Source organism: Festucalex cinctus, chromosome 3 (assembly GCF_051991245.1).
Source record: "Festucalex cinctus isolate MCC-2025b chromosome 3, RoL_Fcin_1.0, whole genome shotgun sequence".
Classification (NCBI taxonomy): domain Eukaryota; kingdom Metazoa; phylum Chordata; class Actinopteri; order Syngnathiformes; family Syngnathidae; genus Festucalex; species Festucalex cinctus.
This window is the reverse complement of record NC_135413.1, coordinates 9573626-9595523: the sequence shown is the minus strand read 5'-3', so window position 1 is coordinate 9595523 and position 21898 is coordinate 9573626. Positions and strand designations below refer to the sequence as shown.

General features: G+C 41.3%; 1 protein-coding gene across 1 annotated transcript in view; it reads left to right on the top strand.

Moving 5' to 3' along the window:
- Nucleotides 1-21898, top strand: part of LOC144015591 (voltage-dependent calcium channel subunit alpha-2/delta-1) — a 132655-nt gene that overhangs the window by 59836 nt on the left and 50921 nt on the right. Inside the window, exons 7-11 of the mRNA XM_077515714.1 lie at nt 2392-2523; nt 5561-5630; nt 8077-8127; nt 8296-8395; nt 20777-20935. Of these exons, the coding sequence (XP_077371840.1) occupies nt 2392-2523; nt 5561-5630; nt 8077-8127; nt 8296-8395; nt 20777-20935 (512 nt within the window). The remainder of the gene's footprint in view (nt 1-2391; nt 2524-5560; nt 5631-8076; nt 8128-8295; nt 8396-20776; nt 20936-21898) is intronic.

The window sequence follows — 21898 nt, the reverse complement described above, 5'->3', positions numbered from 1 at the left end:
TGGATCAGAAAAACACGTGAAAATCACGAATATGTTTGTGGATCTGAAAAACACACGAAAATGACAAATTTATTTGTGTGAATATTTTTGAGACAAATCTCTCCCCATACAAAACATTGATTATTTTGGAAAAATCCAAAGCTGTTGGTTGCCTTGATTGATGTGATTGCCACATTACTCACATTTACATATAGTGCAAACTCAAAACTAGGCAAAACTGAATCCAATTATCTTTGTAAGGGAAAAGGTTTTGTATGCGGTCTCTAGAGGCCTAATATAACTTGAACAATGCAATGTTTAACATAATCCCTACTGTCAGGCAAACGAGGTACGTGTGCAAATATATTATCCTCGGCAGAGGTAAGGAGAATAAAAATGAGGAAGAATTGGAGAAAAAAAAAAAAAGTGTAGTGAGAGGCTGATCCAGTTTGGGGGCGCCCAGTGTTGCCTCCCTGCCCCCATCCATCATTGTGAGTGTTACATGGCTCTGGGCTGTCCAAGTGCTGTGTCACTGCATCCATAATGCCTGTTGCCTCCCACAACACACACTATCAATCAGCTGCTATCACACACACGCGCACGCACACAATTATGTTATACGCAGGTGACTGGTGCACGAGGCGAAAGTGCAGATTGTAGACCCCCCCTCCCCCCACACAGCCCTAACCCTACCGATTTAAGCACAACGTATTTCCGATCAAACCATGCCACTTCTGGTTTAGGCCACACCCCCTCCAAATGTAGATACAGATAATTTAGATGGTTGAACAGATACAGATAGTAGTGTACTCGCTCATTCAATTATAATTATTATTTTTCTTATTTTTGTTTGCAATTTGGCACCCCCTCCATTAGATGGCGACCACCGAGTTCGCCTATGCCCAGGCCCGGGCCTAGTTATATTTTATTTCAAGTTAGAAATGACCGGGTCCATTTTTGTGTGTGAATACAAATTTATTTTATCAAAAATATCCACACGAGTTTGTGTTTGCAAAAGCTAAGAAATTTCAATGATGTGTGTTAAGGTTTTAGTCTCTTTATAGACATTTTTACACGTGTTGCAAAAGCTCAATTGTTCTCCGATTGCGCCAAAACAAACAATTGAGAAAACAGGGTCAACATCTTGAATGATGCCAGTCGAATATGTTAAGTCACAGAGACATACTCTTTTGACAGTAAAATGGATAGCACACTACTGCTGCTAGCTACCAGGCTAGCAACTGTTTTGCTAAATTACCTAAAAAACAACAACAACAAAAAAAAAAACACACATCTGTAGGTGCAAAAGGCATGATTCGCAAAAATAAGGTGGTAATGGAAATACTGGATTTGCGCAAAAAAAAACAAAAAAAACCTCAAATATCGCAAAAAAAGTTTTTGCGCTCTCATGAGGTGGTTTTTGAGACGTATGGAAAAAGAAGTATTTTGCAAAAGTGTAATGGAAACACTTTTTTCGCATTATGAGTCATGTGACCCCCCCGCGCTCACGGACGTAACACGTTGTTTGCCAATGTGCATTATTTTTTTTTATTTACTTGCAATTGAATAATATTTGTTTTGAGAATTATTAATTTCGGTTTTGTATTTTAGTTTTACATGCTGAAGTGTTTTGTAACGCTACTGCACATCATAAGAGAGAGAAGTGTAAGCGAGCGAGCCTCCTTCAGAAGTTGAAGGAGAGGAGAGCGTGAAATCCTGTCCTCCCATGTCTGGTTAATTTAGCAGGGAGGACGCCAGAATACATCAGAAACTTTTAACGATTTGTAACCCGCCTTTTACCCAGCCTCTGGGAACAACAACATTTTAGGATTACAGGAAGTAGGAAGTACGGGGCCACTCACGTGTCGGAACTGCTTGCCGACTGCCAAGGGACACACACAACAACACCAACACTAAATGCCCGAAACTGCCCGATGAGGGGCGAGTGTTTTTAACGTAATATAACTACACCGGGCGTCCGTCTACCGTAAACATCATGAGCACCTCTTACAGAACAGCGAGGTCTCGCGAGACGGGACATTCCGAGAATTGCGGCTCAGAAACGAAACGCTCTTCAATGGAAACACCGACAATTCGAACTTGTACTTTAGTGAAATAGTAGAACTTCGCTTTTGTTTTTGTGAAAAAGGGTAATGGAAACGCACCTTGAAATAAAGTGTTTTCCACAAACCTGATGGTTTGCTTCCCACTCTGTCCCTCTAGTGAGTCTTGCGATATTCTCTGTACAAATATTTATGACATCCACACCATTTATTACCTACATGCTCCTCTGGATTCATTGGAGTCATTCATTTCTGTCCAAGTCTGCAATAGTCACATAGGAAGTAGCCTGGTGCCTATTGTTTACAAACAATGTGAAAAGGTCCATCGCAATCTGTCTTTTGTTTTTAGCAACCATTGTGCTGAACGAGTTGAACTGGACAGAGGCACTGGAGGATGTGTTTAAGAAAAACAGAGAGGACGATCCCACACTTCTTTGGCAGGTGTTTGGAAGTGCTACTGGTCTAGCACGCTATTACCCAGGTAAGCAAAAGAAAGTGCATTCCGAGTAAGATGGTAGGTATTAAGAGTTTTGGGTAGAATGTGAGAGTTTAGTACAGAGTGAGAATTGGGAATGTTGCTTCATATTCCATTCATCCACTTTCTTCGGCTTGTCTTGGGTCAAGTCACAGGGGAAGAAACCTAAACAGAGAAGCCCAGACTTACCTCTCCCCAGCCACTTCAACTAGCTAGTTGTGAGCCATTACCAGCTATAAGACATATAGATGTATTTTCATTACTGCACGTGATGTAACTGCACGGAGGCATGTTAGACTCGATGATGATAGTTTGCAGATGAGCACAGGTCGGCCAACATCCGTCTTGGCCGATCAAAGTGGCTGCTTTCATTGCCTTTTAGGCAGCTGTGGATCAATTCGTAGAGCGGGTCGCCCATTGACCGAAGCATCAGCAGTTCGAATCCCGGCTCCTACTCTGGCTATATTCACACCGCAGGGAGAGACGCCCAATTCAGGTTTTTTTTTTTTTTTTTCAGTGCAGACGCATCACATAGATATCCGATATATCCCACATACGAAAGAGGCCCAAGTCGGTTGTGAAAAAAACAAAACAAAAACGGAATTGTACTGTTCACACTTCATGGAAAAATCGGAATTGAGCTGCAGTGTGAATGCAGCCTATGTGTTGTTGAATTGTCCTTGGGCAAGACATCCATCCATCCATCCATTTTCTTGACCGCTTATTCCTCACAAGGGTCACGGGGGCTGCTGGCCCCTATCTCAGCTGGCTCTGGGCAGTAGGCGGGGGACACCCTGGACTGGTTGCCAACCAATCGCAGGGCACACAGAGACGAACAACCATCCACACTCACACACACACCTAGGGACAATTCGGAGCGCCCAATTAACCTGCCATGCATGTCTTTGGAATGTGGGAGGAGACCGGAGTACCCGGAGAAGACCCACGCGGGCACGGGGAGAACATGCAAACTCCACCCAGGAAGGTCCGAGCCTGGACTCGAACCGGAGACCTCAGAACTGGGAAGCGGACGTGCTAACCACTCGACTACCGCTTGGGCAAGACACTGAACCTTAAATTGCCTCCAGGTCAGCATTGTAAATGTGAAACTTCTCAATTGTCTTACCTAGTTAGGCAAAGAATGAATAAATGAATGAATGAATGAATAAATAAATAAATGCAGTGCTAGTGGAACACTGGAGTAGACACATGACAAAAGTGTATCTACACTATGAAGTAAGTGACTACCCCCAATAACTGCCATCCATTGGGATGAATTAAAATATGGTAAATGGTAAATATATCTGGGGTCTGATGCCTGCTGTTGACATATTCATGAATAACATATATCATGCTAGACAACCGGTGTTAGATGTGGTCAGAGATTTTGATTGATTTGCTGCCACCAAATTGTCACTCTGCCAGGTGCTTCTCCAACACACTCCTTCTGCTGCACCGGCCCGCCCAGCTTGGCGGACAACGATCTGCCAAATAATATGTGCAATGTGTCTTGGGGCTGATACGAAAATCAGAAATCATTTGCACCACAGGGCAGATGCACTGTCTATGAAAATATAGCCAATGGTCTCTTCAGGGTGGCACGGTTAGCACGTCCGCCTCACAGTATTGAGGACTCGGGTTCGAGTCCAGGCTCCGGCCTTCCTGGGTGGAATTTGCATGTTCTTCCCGTGCCTGCGTGGCTCTTCTCCAGGTACTCCGGTCTCCTCCCACATTCCAGATATGCGTGGCAGGTTAATTGGACCTCCAAATTGTCCCTAGGTGTGCTTGTGCATGTGAGCATGGATGGTTGTTCGTCCATGTGGCCTGCTATTGGCTGGCAACCAGTTCAGGGTGTACCCCGCCTGCTGCCCATAGCCAGCTGAGATAGGCTCCAGTTACCCCCGCGACCCTTGGGAGGAACAAGCGGTTCAGAAAATGGATGGATGGATGGATGGATGGATAAATGGATTGATGGATGGATGGGTAGATGGGTCTCTTCAGCATTTTTTGGTCTCTCCCCAGTCCTCCTCCCTAGTGGAACGTGCCCTAAACACCTCAACAGAGAATCTTTCAGGATCCTAACCAGATCCCCGAGTCACCTCATATGGCTCCATTCCATGCTCTGAGCTTCTCCCTTCCCTCATTTTGGCTGATTGTACCTGCTATCTTGCTCTTGTGGTCATGACCCACAGTTCATGATCAAAGTTGAAGGTGGGATCGTCGGTCAACCACTAAATCGAGATCTTCGCCTTTCGGCTCAGCTCCTCCTGCACCGCGACAGGCTGATGCAGAGTTTGCATCACTGCAGACGCTTCAGTGATCCGCCTGTCAAGCTCCTGCTCCATTTTCAATATTACATTTTCATTATGTCTCAGTGGAATGGCCAAAATTTTTCTCTATGCACATTTATTATCCTGCTCAAATCAACTGCTTTCTGCTTCTGAGTCTGGTACACAAAATACGCTTCATGGATTTTGAGTGTTGTTTTTAATTAAAATGACCTTGGCCCTATAGTCACCATGTCTTCAATATGCTCATATCACCACAGACAAAGGCTCAACATATCCCATACAACACAGTCCTTTACGAAGCAATCATTCATGCTTAAGTTTCATAGTGATTTCTATTCATTACATCGTCTGTGTGTGTCACAGGAGAGGTTGATGTGCAATATTCCGGAATGAACACTGGCTTTGACTACTTTATTGCACTGTGTTCTTAAATACTACTTAGCATGCATGAAGAGCGGGCTCACTCTCTCATGCGTGTTTGCTTTTCATGCTCCCCCACTCTAATATCAAACTGGTGATTGTCAAAGCAATTAAATTAAGTCTGCACGTCTTGTCATGAATTATATTCTGGGCTCTATGATTTAATATGTAAGATGGCATCCAGAAATCTGCCTCTTTTTTTTTTTTTTTGTCACCATACAGTACGTCCTCCAGCCTGACATGAAGAGTGGGTCGTACATGAAATAAGCAATTAGTAGTTTTATCTCCTCGCTGTGTGGGCAGGTGTAATCAACACACTTCTTGTCCTGCAGCGTCCCCCTGGATGGATGCTCGCAAGACGCCCAGTAAAATTGACCTGTATGATGTACGCAGGAGACCGTGGTAAGAGATCACACTACATCATTGCTTGCTGCTTGGAAGCCACAAAATGGCTCATTGGTTTGAATGCGAAGGACAATACTATTTCTAGAAGATTTTTGGGGGAGGAAGGTATTCAAGATTTACGTATTCATTCTCTAATACACTCAGTGGCTCCACCTGTACAGTCCACCTGCATAGACTACTTAAATAAAATTTAATAAAGATGCGTTTACTCAATTACAGTCATCCCCAGTTCCAGATCACCCCCGCAGTAAGTGATAACCAAAATAAAACTACCTTTTATAAGACTCCCTAAGTATGTTTATATATTAAACATATAAATTGAGAGAGCAATGGATGACACAAGTATATTGTACAAACAGTGTAACAGTGTACCGATCCTTATGTTTAAAAGTAAAGAAATCCCATTTTTTCCAAACTATCATCTGTCATTAATCATTGATAATCATGCCCAAATATATAGAAAATCAACCTTGAGCCATTGCTTTCTATATTTGTAAAACTGTAGAAGGGGGAAAAAAATCATCCAAATGCAGAAAACTTCACTACATCCGCCACCATCAGTTCACATGGTTACCTCTAGTGTTGTTCTGATCCCGATACTGCTATCGTCAGAGGCGCCGATACTGCATTAAAACAGTGGTATCAGTATCAGTGAATACTCACAAGTAACATGCCGATACCATTAATTCCAACCCTAATATAGGATTTTGGATACAGCATCTGGTGTCTTGCTCGTGCACGACATTCACTCATATGTGACATGCTCACTGCATGCCGATCTAAGAGATCCTATTGGCCCTTGAATGCTCTGAACCAATGGCAGGACAGCTTTTTCATGTTGAGGGAAAAAAAACCTTAAGTATCGGTATGGTATCGGCCGATACTGCAAAGCTGGTTATCGGAATCGGTATCGGAGCCCAAAAAACGGTATCGGAACAACACTAGTTACCTCACAGTGAAAGTACAGGTCACTTTTGTCTTTTGCTCACATTTTGTGCCATAATTTGTCAAATTTATTTCTTCAAATCATGGGCGCTTAAGAAAGTGCATGTTCAGAAGAAGCATATGATAGCCATTGAAGTAACTCAACAAATAAAATAATTTAGAATGAACTCTAAAATACACAGAATTGGAGTTATGAGCTCTCTCTTACGAGATCCAATTAGGAGGTGGGGGGCAGCATTTAGGACCGCTTGAGGGAGGACTGGTTGACTCCAAAATAAAGTTCATTACAGTAACGGATGTAACAAAGTCATTGATTACGGTTTGTAAGTGCTTTTGTGAAAGGAGAAGCTTTACTTTAACACAGCTTCCTAAGATTTAAAAAAAAAATGATCTGGGTTGAACAACAGCAGCACCAATTTGCTGCTCCAATTACCGTATTTTCACGACTATAAGGTGCACCTAAAAGCCTTCAATTTTTTCAAAAGCTGACCATGCGCCTTATAAATCCAATGTGCCTTATATATGGATCAATACTGAGCCGCAACAATCTCGCTGTCAAGACGCTATCAGTGACCCTGCACGATTGGTGACGCGCATACGCAGAAGATCCCGCCATCTTGGATCGCTAGCTAATACTAATACTTTAACTCAGAGAAAATAACAAAACAGCTGCATAACGTAACCCCAGCCTCTACTGTAGCGCCTTATATATGAAAAAAGTTTTAAAATATGTCATTCATTGAAGGTGCGCCTTATAATGCGGTGCGCCTTATATATGGAAAAAGTATGAAAATATGTCATTCATTGAAGGTGCGCCTTATAATGCGGTGCGCCTTATATATGGGAAAAGTATGAAAATATGTCATTCATTGAAGGTGCGCCTTATAATGCGGTGCGCCTTATATATGGAAAAAGTTTTAAAATATGTCATTCATTGAAGGTGCGCCTTATAATGCGGTGTGCCTTATAGTGTGAAAAATACGGTAAAAAACCCAGGTTTGTTTACTTTCGATAAAAACATTTTAAAGTTTAAACTCATAAAAACAACAAGAGCAAGATGTGCATGGAGTTGACTTGGCAAAGTAATATGAGCGTAGTATTTCTATGATACATAGAAGTAGTCAATAATACCAGCCAGGGGCATTTAAATAATTTCTAAGCTGTGGACCTCTACTCATGAAAAGATGGAGAAGCTGCTGCAAGGGAAGGAAAAAAAAAAACAGTGAAGATGAAGTTCGGTGAAAGTGAAGTGTAAAAATGTGATGCATTGAAAGAGGCTCTTATTTGTGTATGTTTTCCGACAGTGAACTACTGCACAGTGCTATTTCTACAATTAAAAAAAAGCATGCAATAAAAAATGTTGGTAGCTGACGTGATTGATGGCAATTCTGTTCATTTCACTGGGAAAAAAAATGATTTGAGCTACAGGCATGGTAGGGAATGAATTAATCTCGTAAATCAAGGTACCACTGTGCTTACCGGTTAAGTGTGTGTGCAGGTATATCCAAGGAGCCGCTTCGCCCAAAGATATGCTCATCCTGGTGGATGCGTGAGTAACTCGAATGACATTGATCCATCCCCTAATGATTTACCCTGATCACAACACATTTCATTTCTCGTCTTATTCATGCCCACCCGGCTCCATTTTGTTCCTCCCATTGGTCTTACCTGACAAACACGAGTGCAGCCGACTGATATCGTCATCTCGTTTTTGCAGTAGCGGCAGCGTGTCCGGTCTGACGCTCAAACTGATCCGGACGTCGGTCAGCGAGATGCTGGAGACATTGTCGGATGACGACTACGTCAACGTGGTTTATGTGAGTGCTGACACACATGCTTTAAATCCTACCAATTCAATCTTCATGCAGACATTTTGCACCATTGACTTTTTTTTTATTTGTGTGTGTGCCAATTTTGGCTGTGTCGAATGGCAAAAGGTGGAATTTACCGAAGGATATTCCACTTTGAAAGAAGCTTAGAAATGTCCTCTCTGTTCCTTAAAATACTGTAACCTAAAATGGAATATTACTCATAAAACATATAAATTTGTTCACAGTGACAAGAAATGTCCCCTTAAAAATATTGTTTTCGATCTTGTTATGATATTGATTTGTAATTTTCCACAGCTACTTTTTGCCTATACAAAGCATGTGGTAAAAATCACACACTGTACTGTTTTCTACAATTGTGCCTTTAGCAAGTGAAACAATAACTTATCTTAAATGGCAATATAAATACCAAAATGTAAGTCTTATTTGATAAGCACATTTCAATTTTTAAGAGCTTAACTCTAAAGTGGGAAGTAATATAAATATATTAGCTAAGGCTGTTTGAAAGCGCTATATAAGTAAAGATGACTCACTTTCAGTGTAGTATTTATATTAGTCCACAAGATGGCAGTGCATTTTCCCATTCAAAGCATGCAGCAAAGTCACATCTTCAACCGATTTGTGCCTCGCTAAAGAAATTTTTAGAGAACATATTTTAAGGGGTACAAATTCCACAAATTAGTGTCTGATATTTATATTTTAGGCTCAAATGGGAAAACTGTTAATCTCATTCTTTATGGATATTTTTGTTTCAATTTATCCACCAAATTGTATTCAGTTTGCCATTCAAAGCATACTGCAAAATATCACTTTGTTTAACAGCAAATATGCATTGCTACTAAAATTGTGACTGATTCAGCTTCAGTAGTTAACTGTGGAAAATTGACTCATTTAAAGAGTACAATAATAGTAACAGTAACACATCTATTATACTGTATACTATTATTTTTACAACAGTTATTGGGATACTGGTATTTTTCTTAAGGGTTTTAAGCGTTCTTTAAGGTTTAGGACACACACAAGCAAAGACAGTCCACCCCACAATTACTTTGTCTCACATGCACGTACATGCACACGCACTCAAGCAGTTCCCAGAGTTGGATGACATGTAATGAAGTATGGATTTCTGCCACGTTGGCCACCTTCAAGCAGGCCTTTAATGAAATGTCTGCTGCTCTATTCGGTGCACTGGATGAAACTTTAAACTCTCTTCGCCGCCCTTTCTTTTTATATACTGCATGCACAAAAGTATTGTGACATCTAGCCAACTTTCTTTGCCACCCTTGCGGTCAACTAAAATAATTAAACCTCAATCTGGAGCAATTAATTTGTCATCTCTATTATGTTTGTCCATTCATCTCTTTGCATCAATGACCAATGCGTGCACCATTTCCATGTACAATATTGCAACTTTGCCTTTTTTTATCTTTTGTGTTCTCTCCCTTCACTTGTTCTTTTCTCATCGACCAATCACTCCCACGACTCGCTGCACTTTCATTCCTCGAAACCTTCCAGGCTTGCGATTAAGCGTCCAAAGAACCAATCAGGAGGCTGAGTGGTGTGTCAATAGTGGTGTGCTCCTGTAGATGAGGTGTTTGTTGTGACCGAGCTTACAGATTGGAGCTTTGTAGTCCCTCAGGGAGGCTTTGTTTTTCTGAAAACAATGTCGGGCTTCTCAGTCGACGTTGATTCTGGGAAGATCTTTACCGTCCATTATAATGTCCTTTGTGTTTCTAAGAATGGAACAGATACAAACTAACTGAGAAGTGACATAGATGCTTAAAAAGTGGTGGTTGTTTCATGCTTTTAAGATATTGTTTGTATTTATTTTTCACCACATAAATTTCACCTTGTAAGAAAGCTATTCACGTTCTTAACGTTTTTACACCAAATTCTGCTTTAAAAAATATTGAGCTCCACAAGCACAGTGAAGCCTTGCAATACAAAGTGATTACATTTTCGTGATGTGAGCCGCAAGTTGCAGTATTAAGTTGGCATAGTAAACAAATCTCACAAAAAGTCTTGAAGCTGTACTGAGAATTCAAACGTGTATTTAAAACTTGTGTATTTAAAACATCCTTAATTAACAGCTTGGCCTAAGAATGACACTGCTAACTTAATGCTAGCACGTAATGGAAAATTGCAGTGCTGTAAAACATCAAAGGGGAATTCTACTGAGCAATGTGAAACAAATTTTAAAGAAAGCAAGGTAAGCCTCGTAGCATTCCTAAAGAAACAACGTGATCGAGAGAGCCACCCTCCCCCACATGCCGTGCTCTCGTCATTCACCAGATGCATTCAAGAGTTTTGATTGTGCCTTTAGGAATGCTCCGAAGGCTTAACTTTCTTTCTTTATAGACGTTTCACATTGCTCGGCAGAGAGCGAGCCACCATTCTACGACACGCCGCACTGAATGAGTTGAGACGTAAATAACAATGGCGGTGTACGTCCAAATAAACTTTCTACACGATGTATTAAACTGGAAAAGATTTTTGAACAATGAATCCCATTAGGTAGTATAACAACCAAATAAATAACATAGAGCAAACCTATCATGATAGTCGGGGTTCCTTTGAAGAAACGGCTATTTGAACACAAACATTGCAGCAATGCATGTAAACAGTCAACATAACAATACTTTAAGGCATATATTCTTTATCCTCTCCAATAAAATAACTAATATTAGAGCAGATTATGGAGTCGCTTAGAGTTGTTGAGTGAAATTCTCCTCCATTTAGCTGTATGACTTTATTATAGTGGGAGCTGCAATTAATTAATCATGATGCACAAACTGTTTATTTCTGTATGACTGTATTTGCTTTAGTATTGTGCTTTACTGATTGGTCTGTTAGGTAGTCCAAGGGTTATGCAATCATCATCCTCATAAATTCCTTTGTGCCGCTCCTCTTAAAAAAAAAATAAAATAAAATAATCAATTAGAAAGGAGCAGATTAACTGAGGTCACACTCATCAAAAGTCATCATTTTGTCTCGGTGTCACCCTCTCAACATGTCTGTCTTTTCAACCGCGGGCTCGCTCGAAAATCTCCAACACTAGTGCAAGCCACCTGGAGGTGTCGGGACTTGACATGCCATCATTAATCTCAAATGTGAACATCATTAACAGCAGCCAAGGGACCAAGTTGGCATTTGGTCAAGGAAGACACTCTCAGGCTCACACGCACAAGCCTACCCTCCCTCGACAGCTGTTGTAGGTCAAAGGAACGCCTGTTGGCTACTCCTTCCCATTCTTCACTTGTGCAAATCCTCTTTTATGGGTTTTCTCATTTCTCCCACTTTTTTTTTCTCCCATATGCTCACTTGGAGCCTGATTTACTAAAGGTTTGCTCATTCTAAAATGGCCACAAACTTGATTGCTCATGCAAACAGATGATTTAGTGAGCAAGGGTGTATTTCAAAAAGCAGGTTTAGTGAGAAACCTGGGTAAAGAAACCCTGAAAAGTTGGAAACTCGTTTCAGAAAGGGAGGTAACTGAAAACAGAGGATAAGTGGGAACTCTAGTCTGTTTCTTGAAAACAGATCATTTAAAACAACACAAGGCTTATTAATCACTTTCCAGTATTGGATTAGGCATTGTGTACAAATAATAAAAGTACACTTATCTTTGTCATCTTATTCCCTGAATTTTAGTTTAAACCGTTTAAGTGTCCGAATTCGATCATACAGTGTGCGACGCCATGTACCTGATATGGATGTAACGATAAGCGCGATATTGTGATATTAAAACTGTCACAATATCGTTGTCGTCATGTTCACGATATTTAAATGCAACACATCTGTTAAAAAAGTCGGGTTGATTTCCATTTGTGCAGTTCTAGGAACCTCTGGTGGCTAGTTTTTTAGTGCAATTTAATTTTCACAAGGCATGTTTTGGCCCTTCTATGTTTAAGATCTCCACTAATTGTCAGATGAAGAGGAACGTAATATGCCTGTGAAGCAAGTCAATATATGGAGGAACTCAATGTGTGCATGAATTAACAACAAAATGTAAAAATAATAACATAATAACATAATGTTATGTCCATGTGTGGGTGGGGCAGTGGTGGGTGGCCGCTCCTGATTTGGACTGAAGCAGGCTTAGCACACGACATGTAGCAGAGTGAAAAGTCACCCCGAAATTTACCATTCACTCGACTTGCCGGCGGCCGAATCTGCCAGTTTTATCCCGGCTTTCGCTGTCCTCCGTGGCTGTACTGCTTTTGAAGAAGTGCTTCTTTGTTGTAAGGCGTAATTTCACCTTTGATCTCTACCGTGGGATGCGATAATTCCTCGTGAATTCAATGCTTCCACTGGCGGCATTCAATGTGTATTTTACGCACGCGATACGTCACGATGATCACGTGACTGTCCAAAATGCTGATACATTACTTAACGTAAAAATAGTCATAAAAAGTGCTATAAAATCATAATTGCGCAACATAAATTGGCATTTTTTTCAGGGAAGAGTTGAAATGATCAATTTCACAGAATAGCTGGTTAATTTTTCATAAGTCTTGTGTTCCTTTAAGCTCTCGGTCAGTTACCGTAGTAACATGGTCAATCAACCTAACCTGGTCGGTAGCAGGTTTTTCACAGTGAACCTCGAGTTTTTCCCTGTACCCGCCTCCTTTCAGCCACACATGACAATTCATTTCCTCATTCATTCAGCCGGCTGCGGCAACTTTTTGCGTAAATACGCCTGTAGTCTACAGCGTAAAGTTCACTTTTGTCACCAACATGGCATGTCATTTTGACAATAACCTTATTGATGAAGGTGCCGCTTAATTGCGCAGACCGCGTATATGTGGCATTTCTGCACAGTTACCTTATCATTATTTTACTTATTTCTTATTATTACCTTACCTTACCAAGGGACACGCCCCCTCCGCTCCGGTGCGCACGAAAGCACGAATGAGCGGCACTAGTTCCAAACTGTGCGTGAAAACCTGCGCAGAAAAGTACGTACGAACGAAACTCAAAACGCACGTACGCAGAAAAAAAAATGAGATTTATAAAACCATGCGTATACACACATACGCAAATCTGCACGAAAGTTCCCTTTATAAATGCCACATGATCCCAACCGGTGTGCGCAGCAAACTCCACGCCGTTCCCCGCCCCAAGTCTGCCTATTTCACCCCATATTTTGCAATGGAAAGCAACTCATCTGCGTATTAATAAGCAGCACGTGTCGGCGAACATCAAACCAAAACAATTTGGACGGTCAATGAGAGGCAAGAAAGAAATCTAAAGTCACCATATTGTACTAGAATTTTCGTGTGACCAGTAGGTCCTTAAAAAAAAAAAAAAAGATTTTAAAACAAGATGTACAGTACACATTGAAACCCTCATTGAAGAGGTCGAGTCACAAAAGGCCAATAAAAGCAAGCAGGACGCGAGTCACAATAATGCCGCTGCATGGCGCACAGAGTCATATTTTTATCTTTTAAATAAGGAAAGGAATAATAATTATAATAATAATAATAATCCATTTTCTTAACCGCTTACACTTGTATTGTTTTTACTCAGACTTACTAAATTGTCACTAAATTAGGCGATCAATAGGCCGCCCTATTATCGTTGTTAATATTTCCTAATGTGTTGCTTATGGATCTTCATCCAGAATCACGACTGCGTGTATCGCATTGTGAACGTTTATGGCAGACTTTATTGACGCGCGCATTTATTTATTTGCATGACAAAACCATATCTATATAGCAAAGATGCTTGCACCAGACTATTTTTGTAGCTATTTTTTTTTTCAATCCTTATTGTCTTGTGTCTTGTGCGTTTTATTTAGCCTTTTAATGGCAATTGCGCGGCGCGGGCGGGTGAAGTTACTATTGGGGCATATTGTTGGGCGGCGCGATGATGTAATGCGTGCATTATGTGTCTACATAGTTGTCATTAATATGATTTGTTGCATGAGGCTTTTTCAAGATAGGTGATCAATGAGAGAAAACGAGCGTTTAAAATGTTCATTCGCATGCAGCTTTCCGCCCCACTGCGTGCTTGTGACATCCGAGAAACTCTGGAGCAAAACAAACATTAACGTGACCCAACATCCAGCATACATGTCGTTTGAGGAATAGAAATGCACCACAAAACTGATTGTGTCACTGTTTTCCCATGTCTCCAGAATGTGCGGATTGCGTACGGTAGGTCCAGACTTGACGTGGCGGTGCGTAAAGTTTCACGTTCAGTTTGTTTTCTATAAATACCACCTTTGGCGCAGAAATGTTCGTACGTAGAGTTTTGGCCTCTTTTGATCTTACGCAAGCTTTATAAATGAGGCCCCAGGTGAGGCTACTCAGCGTTGATATAACTCACTGGAATCAGCTGGATTGGAACTGAAAATGCAAAGTTTCCCATCAACTATCAATCCTATCAACTATGTCAATTCGTTGTTCAGGGTTAATCTCACAGTTTGTTGAACCGCCTTTCACCTCAGGTGAACGCCAAACACATTTTGCCTGTGCTGGGAGGAGTAAATGCAAATACATTTGTTCAATCTGATTTGATCAAACCTGAGTGCGATTTTAGGGAGAACACATCTTTTCTACTCCATAAAAAATGTTGAAATGCCAGAAGCAAAAATGAGTGCAACATATCTTTGATTGAGATGTGAATAATCACAGGGGTGACTTTGAGCCAGTCGCAAGGAGACATGCCATATCACCGATGACAAACTCCATTTCACACTTTCACCAAAATGTTCTATAGTACTATAAACTGTTAGAGCTACCCAAAGCACAAAACTTACTTTTAAATACCACCACTTTTACACCTGTTGCCCACAGTGCGCAAAATCGGTTAGAGTTACTGAATATAATTTAATGTCCCTATTTTGGGATCTTCAGTAAACCAGGTCCTTCAGGTTTGATTGCTGTCTGGCCAGCAGGCAGCCAGAAGGCAGCCAGGCCGGTGAGTGCCAACTGGAGCAAGGGAGTGTTCAGGTCTCATTAAGACCAGTAAGATTAGCCTTGAGCCTTGTGTCATGGCTAATCCAGCACAACATCGGGTGTTTCACACAAATATACAGAAAACTGAACAGTTTTTTGGGAAAGAGTCTGTCTGTCTGTCTAGTGACTAGACAGACAGACAGACTCTTTCCCAAAAAACTGTTCAGTAGGCTGTAAACAAAATTACTGGGAAACACCAATAAAGTGAAGATACAGTGAACACAATGTAGAAGCTCTCCTGACCAACAATTTCTCTCTCACAAATGTCATTGATCACGAACATACAATGGGTTACTCGTAACAGAGCAAGCGAAAATAATGTTGTGCAATACTATGCTGCTATGGTAAACACATAGACAAAAAAGTTTGTTTCTATTGTTTCATTTACAATTCAAGGCAGAATCTATATGGCTATGTTGATACAATCATCCATCCATTTTCTTGACCGCTTATTCCTCACAAGGGTCGCGGGGGGTGCTGGAGCCTATCTCAGCTGGCTCTGGGCAGTAGGCGGGGGACACCCTGGACTGGTTGCCAGCCAATCACAGGGCACACAGAGACGAACAACCATCCACACTCACAAGCACACCTAGGGACAATTCAGAGCGCCCAATTAACCTGCCAAGCATGTCTTTGGAATGTGGGAGGAGACCGGAGTACCCGGAGAAGACCCACGCGGGCACGGGGAGAACATGCAAACTCCACCCAGGAAGGTCCGAGCCTGGACTCGAACCGGAGTCCACAGTCCTGGGAGGCGGACGTGCTAACCACTCGTCCACCGTGCCGCCCTTGACACAATCACTTCTCATTTTTTTTCAGACCTAGTGGTAGTAGTAGTAGTAGTTGTAGTAACATACAGTACATCACCAGAATATTACGTACCATCAGACATTACTGACAAACATGATGAGAAAAAAACACAGCTGCTCAATAAAAAGGTACTGGATTCAGTCCCATTTGGGGAAACCCTTTCACTCTCAATTCAACTCAACTCAATAAAGAGATTTCACAACAGCCGCAGCTGGAACAAACTAAGCACTCTACACAAAACATTTAGAAATAACCTCACAAAATATTGTTCTCCCTTCAAAATACAGTACATAGCTCTTAACACTTCACATGCAGAGGGTGCAGAGGAGCAAGACTGAAGTCTCCATTGACCAGTGCCTATTGGGATGGGATGATGATAGATCCCAGCGTGTAGGACGTCACTCAGGTTTTGATACATGCTGAGTTTGAAAATAAATACACAAATATTGTTTTCTAATAGCTGATTGTTCGTCCATTGGCAAGAAAAAAGTGGTTCAATTCTCATATCCCATCTGGTCGTCTCTTTCGCTTCACTTTACTCTCTTGCACAGACACTCATCCATCTCCATGTCTGCTCTGGGACCCATTTGGAGCCACATTGGTCTTCGAAGCGCTTCACAGTCACAACAGTGTAATACACTGTAAAAAATACTCCCAGTGATGGCAGAAAATCACTTTCCTCCTATGATTGTCAGGGCCAAAAATGCTGAAAACAGTCCACAATAGGTTTACATGACACACAATGAAAATTAGTTCTTCTATCCTTTGGTACATTTCTCAGATCAGAATTGAAATTTGTAAAACAATGTTAAAGAGACAGTTTCTTTCTCAAAATCCTTATTTCTCAAAAAGCATATATTTGTGCCATTCATTCAAGGTGTAAGCACCATGAGAATCATGAGTCTTTGTGTCATTTTTTTACGGATAGGACAGTCAAATTGCTTAGTAATGATGTAAATATACAAGTAACAGTAACAGTGTACTCTGGATGGATGTTCTGATGTAAATTGCTACGTAAGTTTCGGTAGTTATTCTAAATTGTTGGATACACCTTAGTAGTGCCTGTGGTAGATTGATTGCCAGAGACTGGGCAATGAAACAGCAGAGGCGTTACGTAATCATTTGCATGGATGTGCCAAAGCATTTGCAACTTGTTCAAAGAAATGAGAAACTGATTTTTTGATGTGCACAATGATGGGACTGATCTGAGAAATGTACCAAAAAGTACAATTTAAATTTGTCTGGTAACAGTAACAAATGTGCTTAATATGTCAGACGCACTAAAAAAGTATAAATAAATAAGTGCTATTTGCCAAGAAAACAACACCAATAAATAAATAATAAGTCACTCCAAAAACAACACAAAACACATAATGAGACAAATTTAGCAATGCCCAGCGATTGGCTGGTGACCAGTTCAGGGTGTACCTCCCGCCCATTGACAGCTGGGATAGGCTCCAGTATGCCTGCTGCAACCATTGTACCCTAGTCTAAGCTGTGCGCGTGCGCAATCGCGCAGTGCTCTCGCCCTCTCAGCGCACAGCAAATGGCTGCAGTGCAAAAAATAATTAAATGAATAAATCTAACCTGAGCTGTATTAACTATTTGTATAATTCCTATAAAGAAATTGAAAACTTTATATAGCACATGTGGTTAACGCAGTGGGAAAGAAAAATGTGACAAAAAAGTGAAAAAGACGAACAACCATCCACACGCACGCACAAGTGCACAATTCAGAGCGCCTAATTAACCTGCCATGCATGTCTTTGGAATGTGGGCGGAGACCGGAGTACCCGGAGAAGACCCACACAGGCATGGGGAGAACATGCAAACTCCACCCAGGAAGGCCGGAGCTTGGACTCAAACCCGAGTCCTCAGTACTGGGAGGTGGACGTGTTAACCACTCAACCACCTGCCCTGCCCTAGAGTTTCTGGAGTTTAATGAACATACACAATGTTACAGTCTGTTTTAGTTTTCATAACCAATTTTGTCCTGATGGGCTTTGCTTTCATTTCATTGTTCATGCTTCTGACAACATGATGCGGACAAATCTTTGAGTAGCATTCACAGATATAGCTTATAAGAAAATGTATTCTTTACTGGTGAAATGTGCATGTAGCACTTCTTTCTAACTTATGGGTACAACCATATGCCACACACAGCGGCATTTTCACCGTAGAGACAGTAAATCAAGATTTTCAAGTTTGGCGGGCTGAGTGTGTGGCAACGTAGGATGGCCGCCGGTGGCGTTACTTCTCGCTATGGTGAATAGGTGGCATTGTGACTCATTGACATATAAGTCCATGGATGTTTCTCACCGTAGTCTTCGGAACGCTCTAGAACAGGGTGCACGAATTACGGTCCTCGAGGTCCAGAGTCCTGCAGGTTTTAGATTTTTCCGTCTACCAACACGCTTGATACTAAAGATCAGGATCGTTATCAGGCATTCTGATGAGCTGATTATTTTTAATCAGGTGTGCTAGTGGGTGGAAACATCTAAAACCTGCAGGACTCCAAACCCCGAGGACCGGAATTGGTGAACCCTGCGCTAGAAGTTTGTATGAATGCAGAGACAAATGGAAAATTAGAGGGAACATTGCCTGCAACCCTGGTGAGGATAAGCGGTTTGGAAAATGGATGGATGGATAGTAATGCCTGCAGTGCAGCATTTCTCTATATAAGTGTGGTACACAAGCGCTCAAGTGATAGACAAAGAATCACTGAATTAAATGTTGAAACTGGGCATAGTATTATATTGGCTTAAACTTTGCATTACATCCAGAGCGATGCATTGTTTTAGTACAGTTCAGCAATATTTTAACTTGTAAGTCCAATACATTGGCATTTAATCTTTTCGATCTGTTTTTCAGTTTCAAGTCTGAGAGGCCAGTGATGTATAGTGTCTGATGATTGCCTTTGCATTAAATATAAAACTCACCACCCACCCCTGACAGCAGAATCACCATCTGTGTAAACATGACTTTTCTCATGACATGAACTCATTTCATTCTGCAAACTATGACACACCCACCCAGTTTCCTCATGTTCCCTATTCACACACACTTCTCCTCGTCCTCCATTTAATGGATTATATGACAACACGGGCCATTATGCACACACCTCTGTTGTGTTTGAGCACGTCTATTTGCTGTCTTCTTGATTTGAGTTTTTTTTTTTTTTTTTTTTAAACTCATTGTGATCGTGGCCTTTCAGTCAAATCGAGATGCGTTTGTCTGTTATTGTCAAAGGAGACTCTGCTTCAAAGCTGGCCATTGGAAAGAAAGACACGCACGCACACATGCACGGGTTAGACAAGCTTGTTGTTGAGTGATTTTCAGCAACATAGAAATAAAGAAACGCTGATTAGTTGAGATTTGACATTTGAACGCAATAAATGCTATCCGATACGTTTTTGTTTTTTTTTGTCATTAAAGCCGTTAGGGTACAATTCGTTAATCAGGGGTTCACAAGATTTATAGATGGCAGAACATTTTCCAGGGAATCCCCCCCCACACACACACACCCACACACACACCTCTGGGTTCTAAAATTAATTGAACAAAAGAACCATGTCTACCTCTAATGCCATAGAAATGAAAAAGTTACCTTTAACAAAACTTGGTATGCTCTGAAAATAGTCTTCTTCTTTTTTTTTTTTTTAAATCAAGCCATAATGTTTACCAAAAGACACATTTTGTCATAATAGAGAATAAAAATATTATGACTTTGTCTTTCACCAAGATAAGGTCGTAATATTATGATGTTAAAGTTTAATGAGGGAACAAAGTCCTATTCCAACAAGCAAGATACTGAATTCTATGTGAATCAAATGTCCACACTGCATAATGTTATAGCGGCCTCAACTTCTTTTTTTTTCTTTTCTTTTTTTTTTTGATGAAACATTATTTCATAACTTTTTTTGTCAGTATAAAGAGTAACAACCTACTTTTCCACGATAGAATAATAAGGTGATACGTTAACACATGAACTACTTAAAGTATTGGGATTCGGGCTCCCTCTATTGGTATACAGAAGTATTACTGAATTAAATGTTTCAAATGTGCATGATGCTACAGTGGATTGTTTTATGCAGTTAAAAGAAATGACACAATATTCAAAAATCATTTTACTGACTGGCAAGGTACGGCTCACTGTTTCCTGTGAATGTGAATGAGTGATGCCGAGGACCTTGAGCTGTGTGTGTATGGAAATTGATTCCTCACCTTTTTGCTCCACAAGAGGCAAAACATAAACAAGACAGTGCTGCATAATCTTGTTCTTATATACTGTAGCTGGCTCCGATCTTGTTGCCATGGGTACCGAGTCGTGGCGCTTCAAGGATGTGAAGCAATTAGCGGGGCTTGATGAATGTGTCTGTTTTTCCACTGGCTCCTAACAACCAAGGCCAGGTGGGAGTGAGACGTGTGTTCATCATGAGTATGTGAGCGTGTGTGTGTTTGTATTTCATTTACGTATGTGTTGCTCATGTGATAATGTATTTCAAATTGCGCCGAGCCAAACTGGCACGTACCACCAAGCGTTTCATTCAAGTTACGACAGCGTGTCATTTATTAAGCGCTGGCTTTTGTTTCTTAGTTCAACACCATGGTGAAGAAAACGGCGTGCTTCGACCATCTGGTTCAAGCCAACGTGAGGAACAAGAAGCTGCTGAAGGATGCCGTGCAAAACATCACAGCCAAGGGCATCACCAACTACACCAAGGGATTTGAATTTGCATTTGAGCAGCTCGCTGTGGTAATCACCTCCTTTCAATATTTTATTTTTGGTCATTTTATTTTTATTTTTATTTTTTTTCCAGTTCAATTAGTTTTTCTGTTTGAGAATATTTGTTTCATTTCAATTGAGTTTTTCTTTTTAGTCAGCTTTTTCATATTAGAGCAGTAAACTGTAGAGCAGGGGTCCTCAACTAAATTGGCCGAAGGTCCACTAACCCGATCAGCCCAATTGACCGGGGTCCAGACATGAAAAACACCAGCAATAATTTCATTTTCTGTTCTTTTTTCAATTGTAAACATGTCAATTAATTGACAAAAAAAAAAAAAAAAAGCTTCCATTCGTTATGAATACTACAATTTTCACATTATATCCTTTCTCGTGTAGCACGGTGGAAGACTGGTTAGCACGTCTGCCTCCCAGTTCTGAGGACTCGGGTTCGAGTCCAGGCTCTGGCCTTCCTGGGTGGAGTTTGCATGTTCTACCCATACCCCCGTGGGTCTTCTCCGGGTACTCCGGTCTCCTCCCACATTCCGAAGACGTACATGGCAGGTTAATTGGGCGCTCCCAATTGTCCCTAGGTGTGCTTGTGGGTGTGGATGGTTGTTCGTCTCTGTGTGCCCTGCAACTGGCTGGCAACCAGTCCAGGGTGTCCTCCGGCTACTGCCCAAGGCCAGCTGGGATAGGGTCCAGCACCCCCCGCGACCCTTGTGAGGAATAAGTGGTCAAGAAAATTGATGGATATCCTTTCTCGTTCAGCATTTCCTTTTTGTCTCAATATATGTCCTCTCCTCTCGTGTGTGTGTTTTCAAAGCTGTGATACCCAAAACTCTATAAATGTTTTAGTCTCCTCGTGATGGGATCGGACCAAAAGTTGAGGATTGTCACGTATATCAGTTGATTGATTCACCCTCAGCTAGTGAGATACACCGGGCACTTGGGATGGTGCTGTCCATCTGAGTGTGCATCCTCCGAGTGCTGATC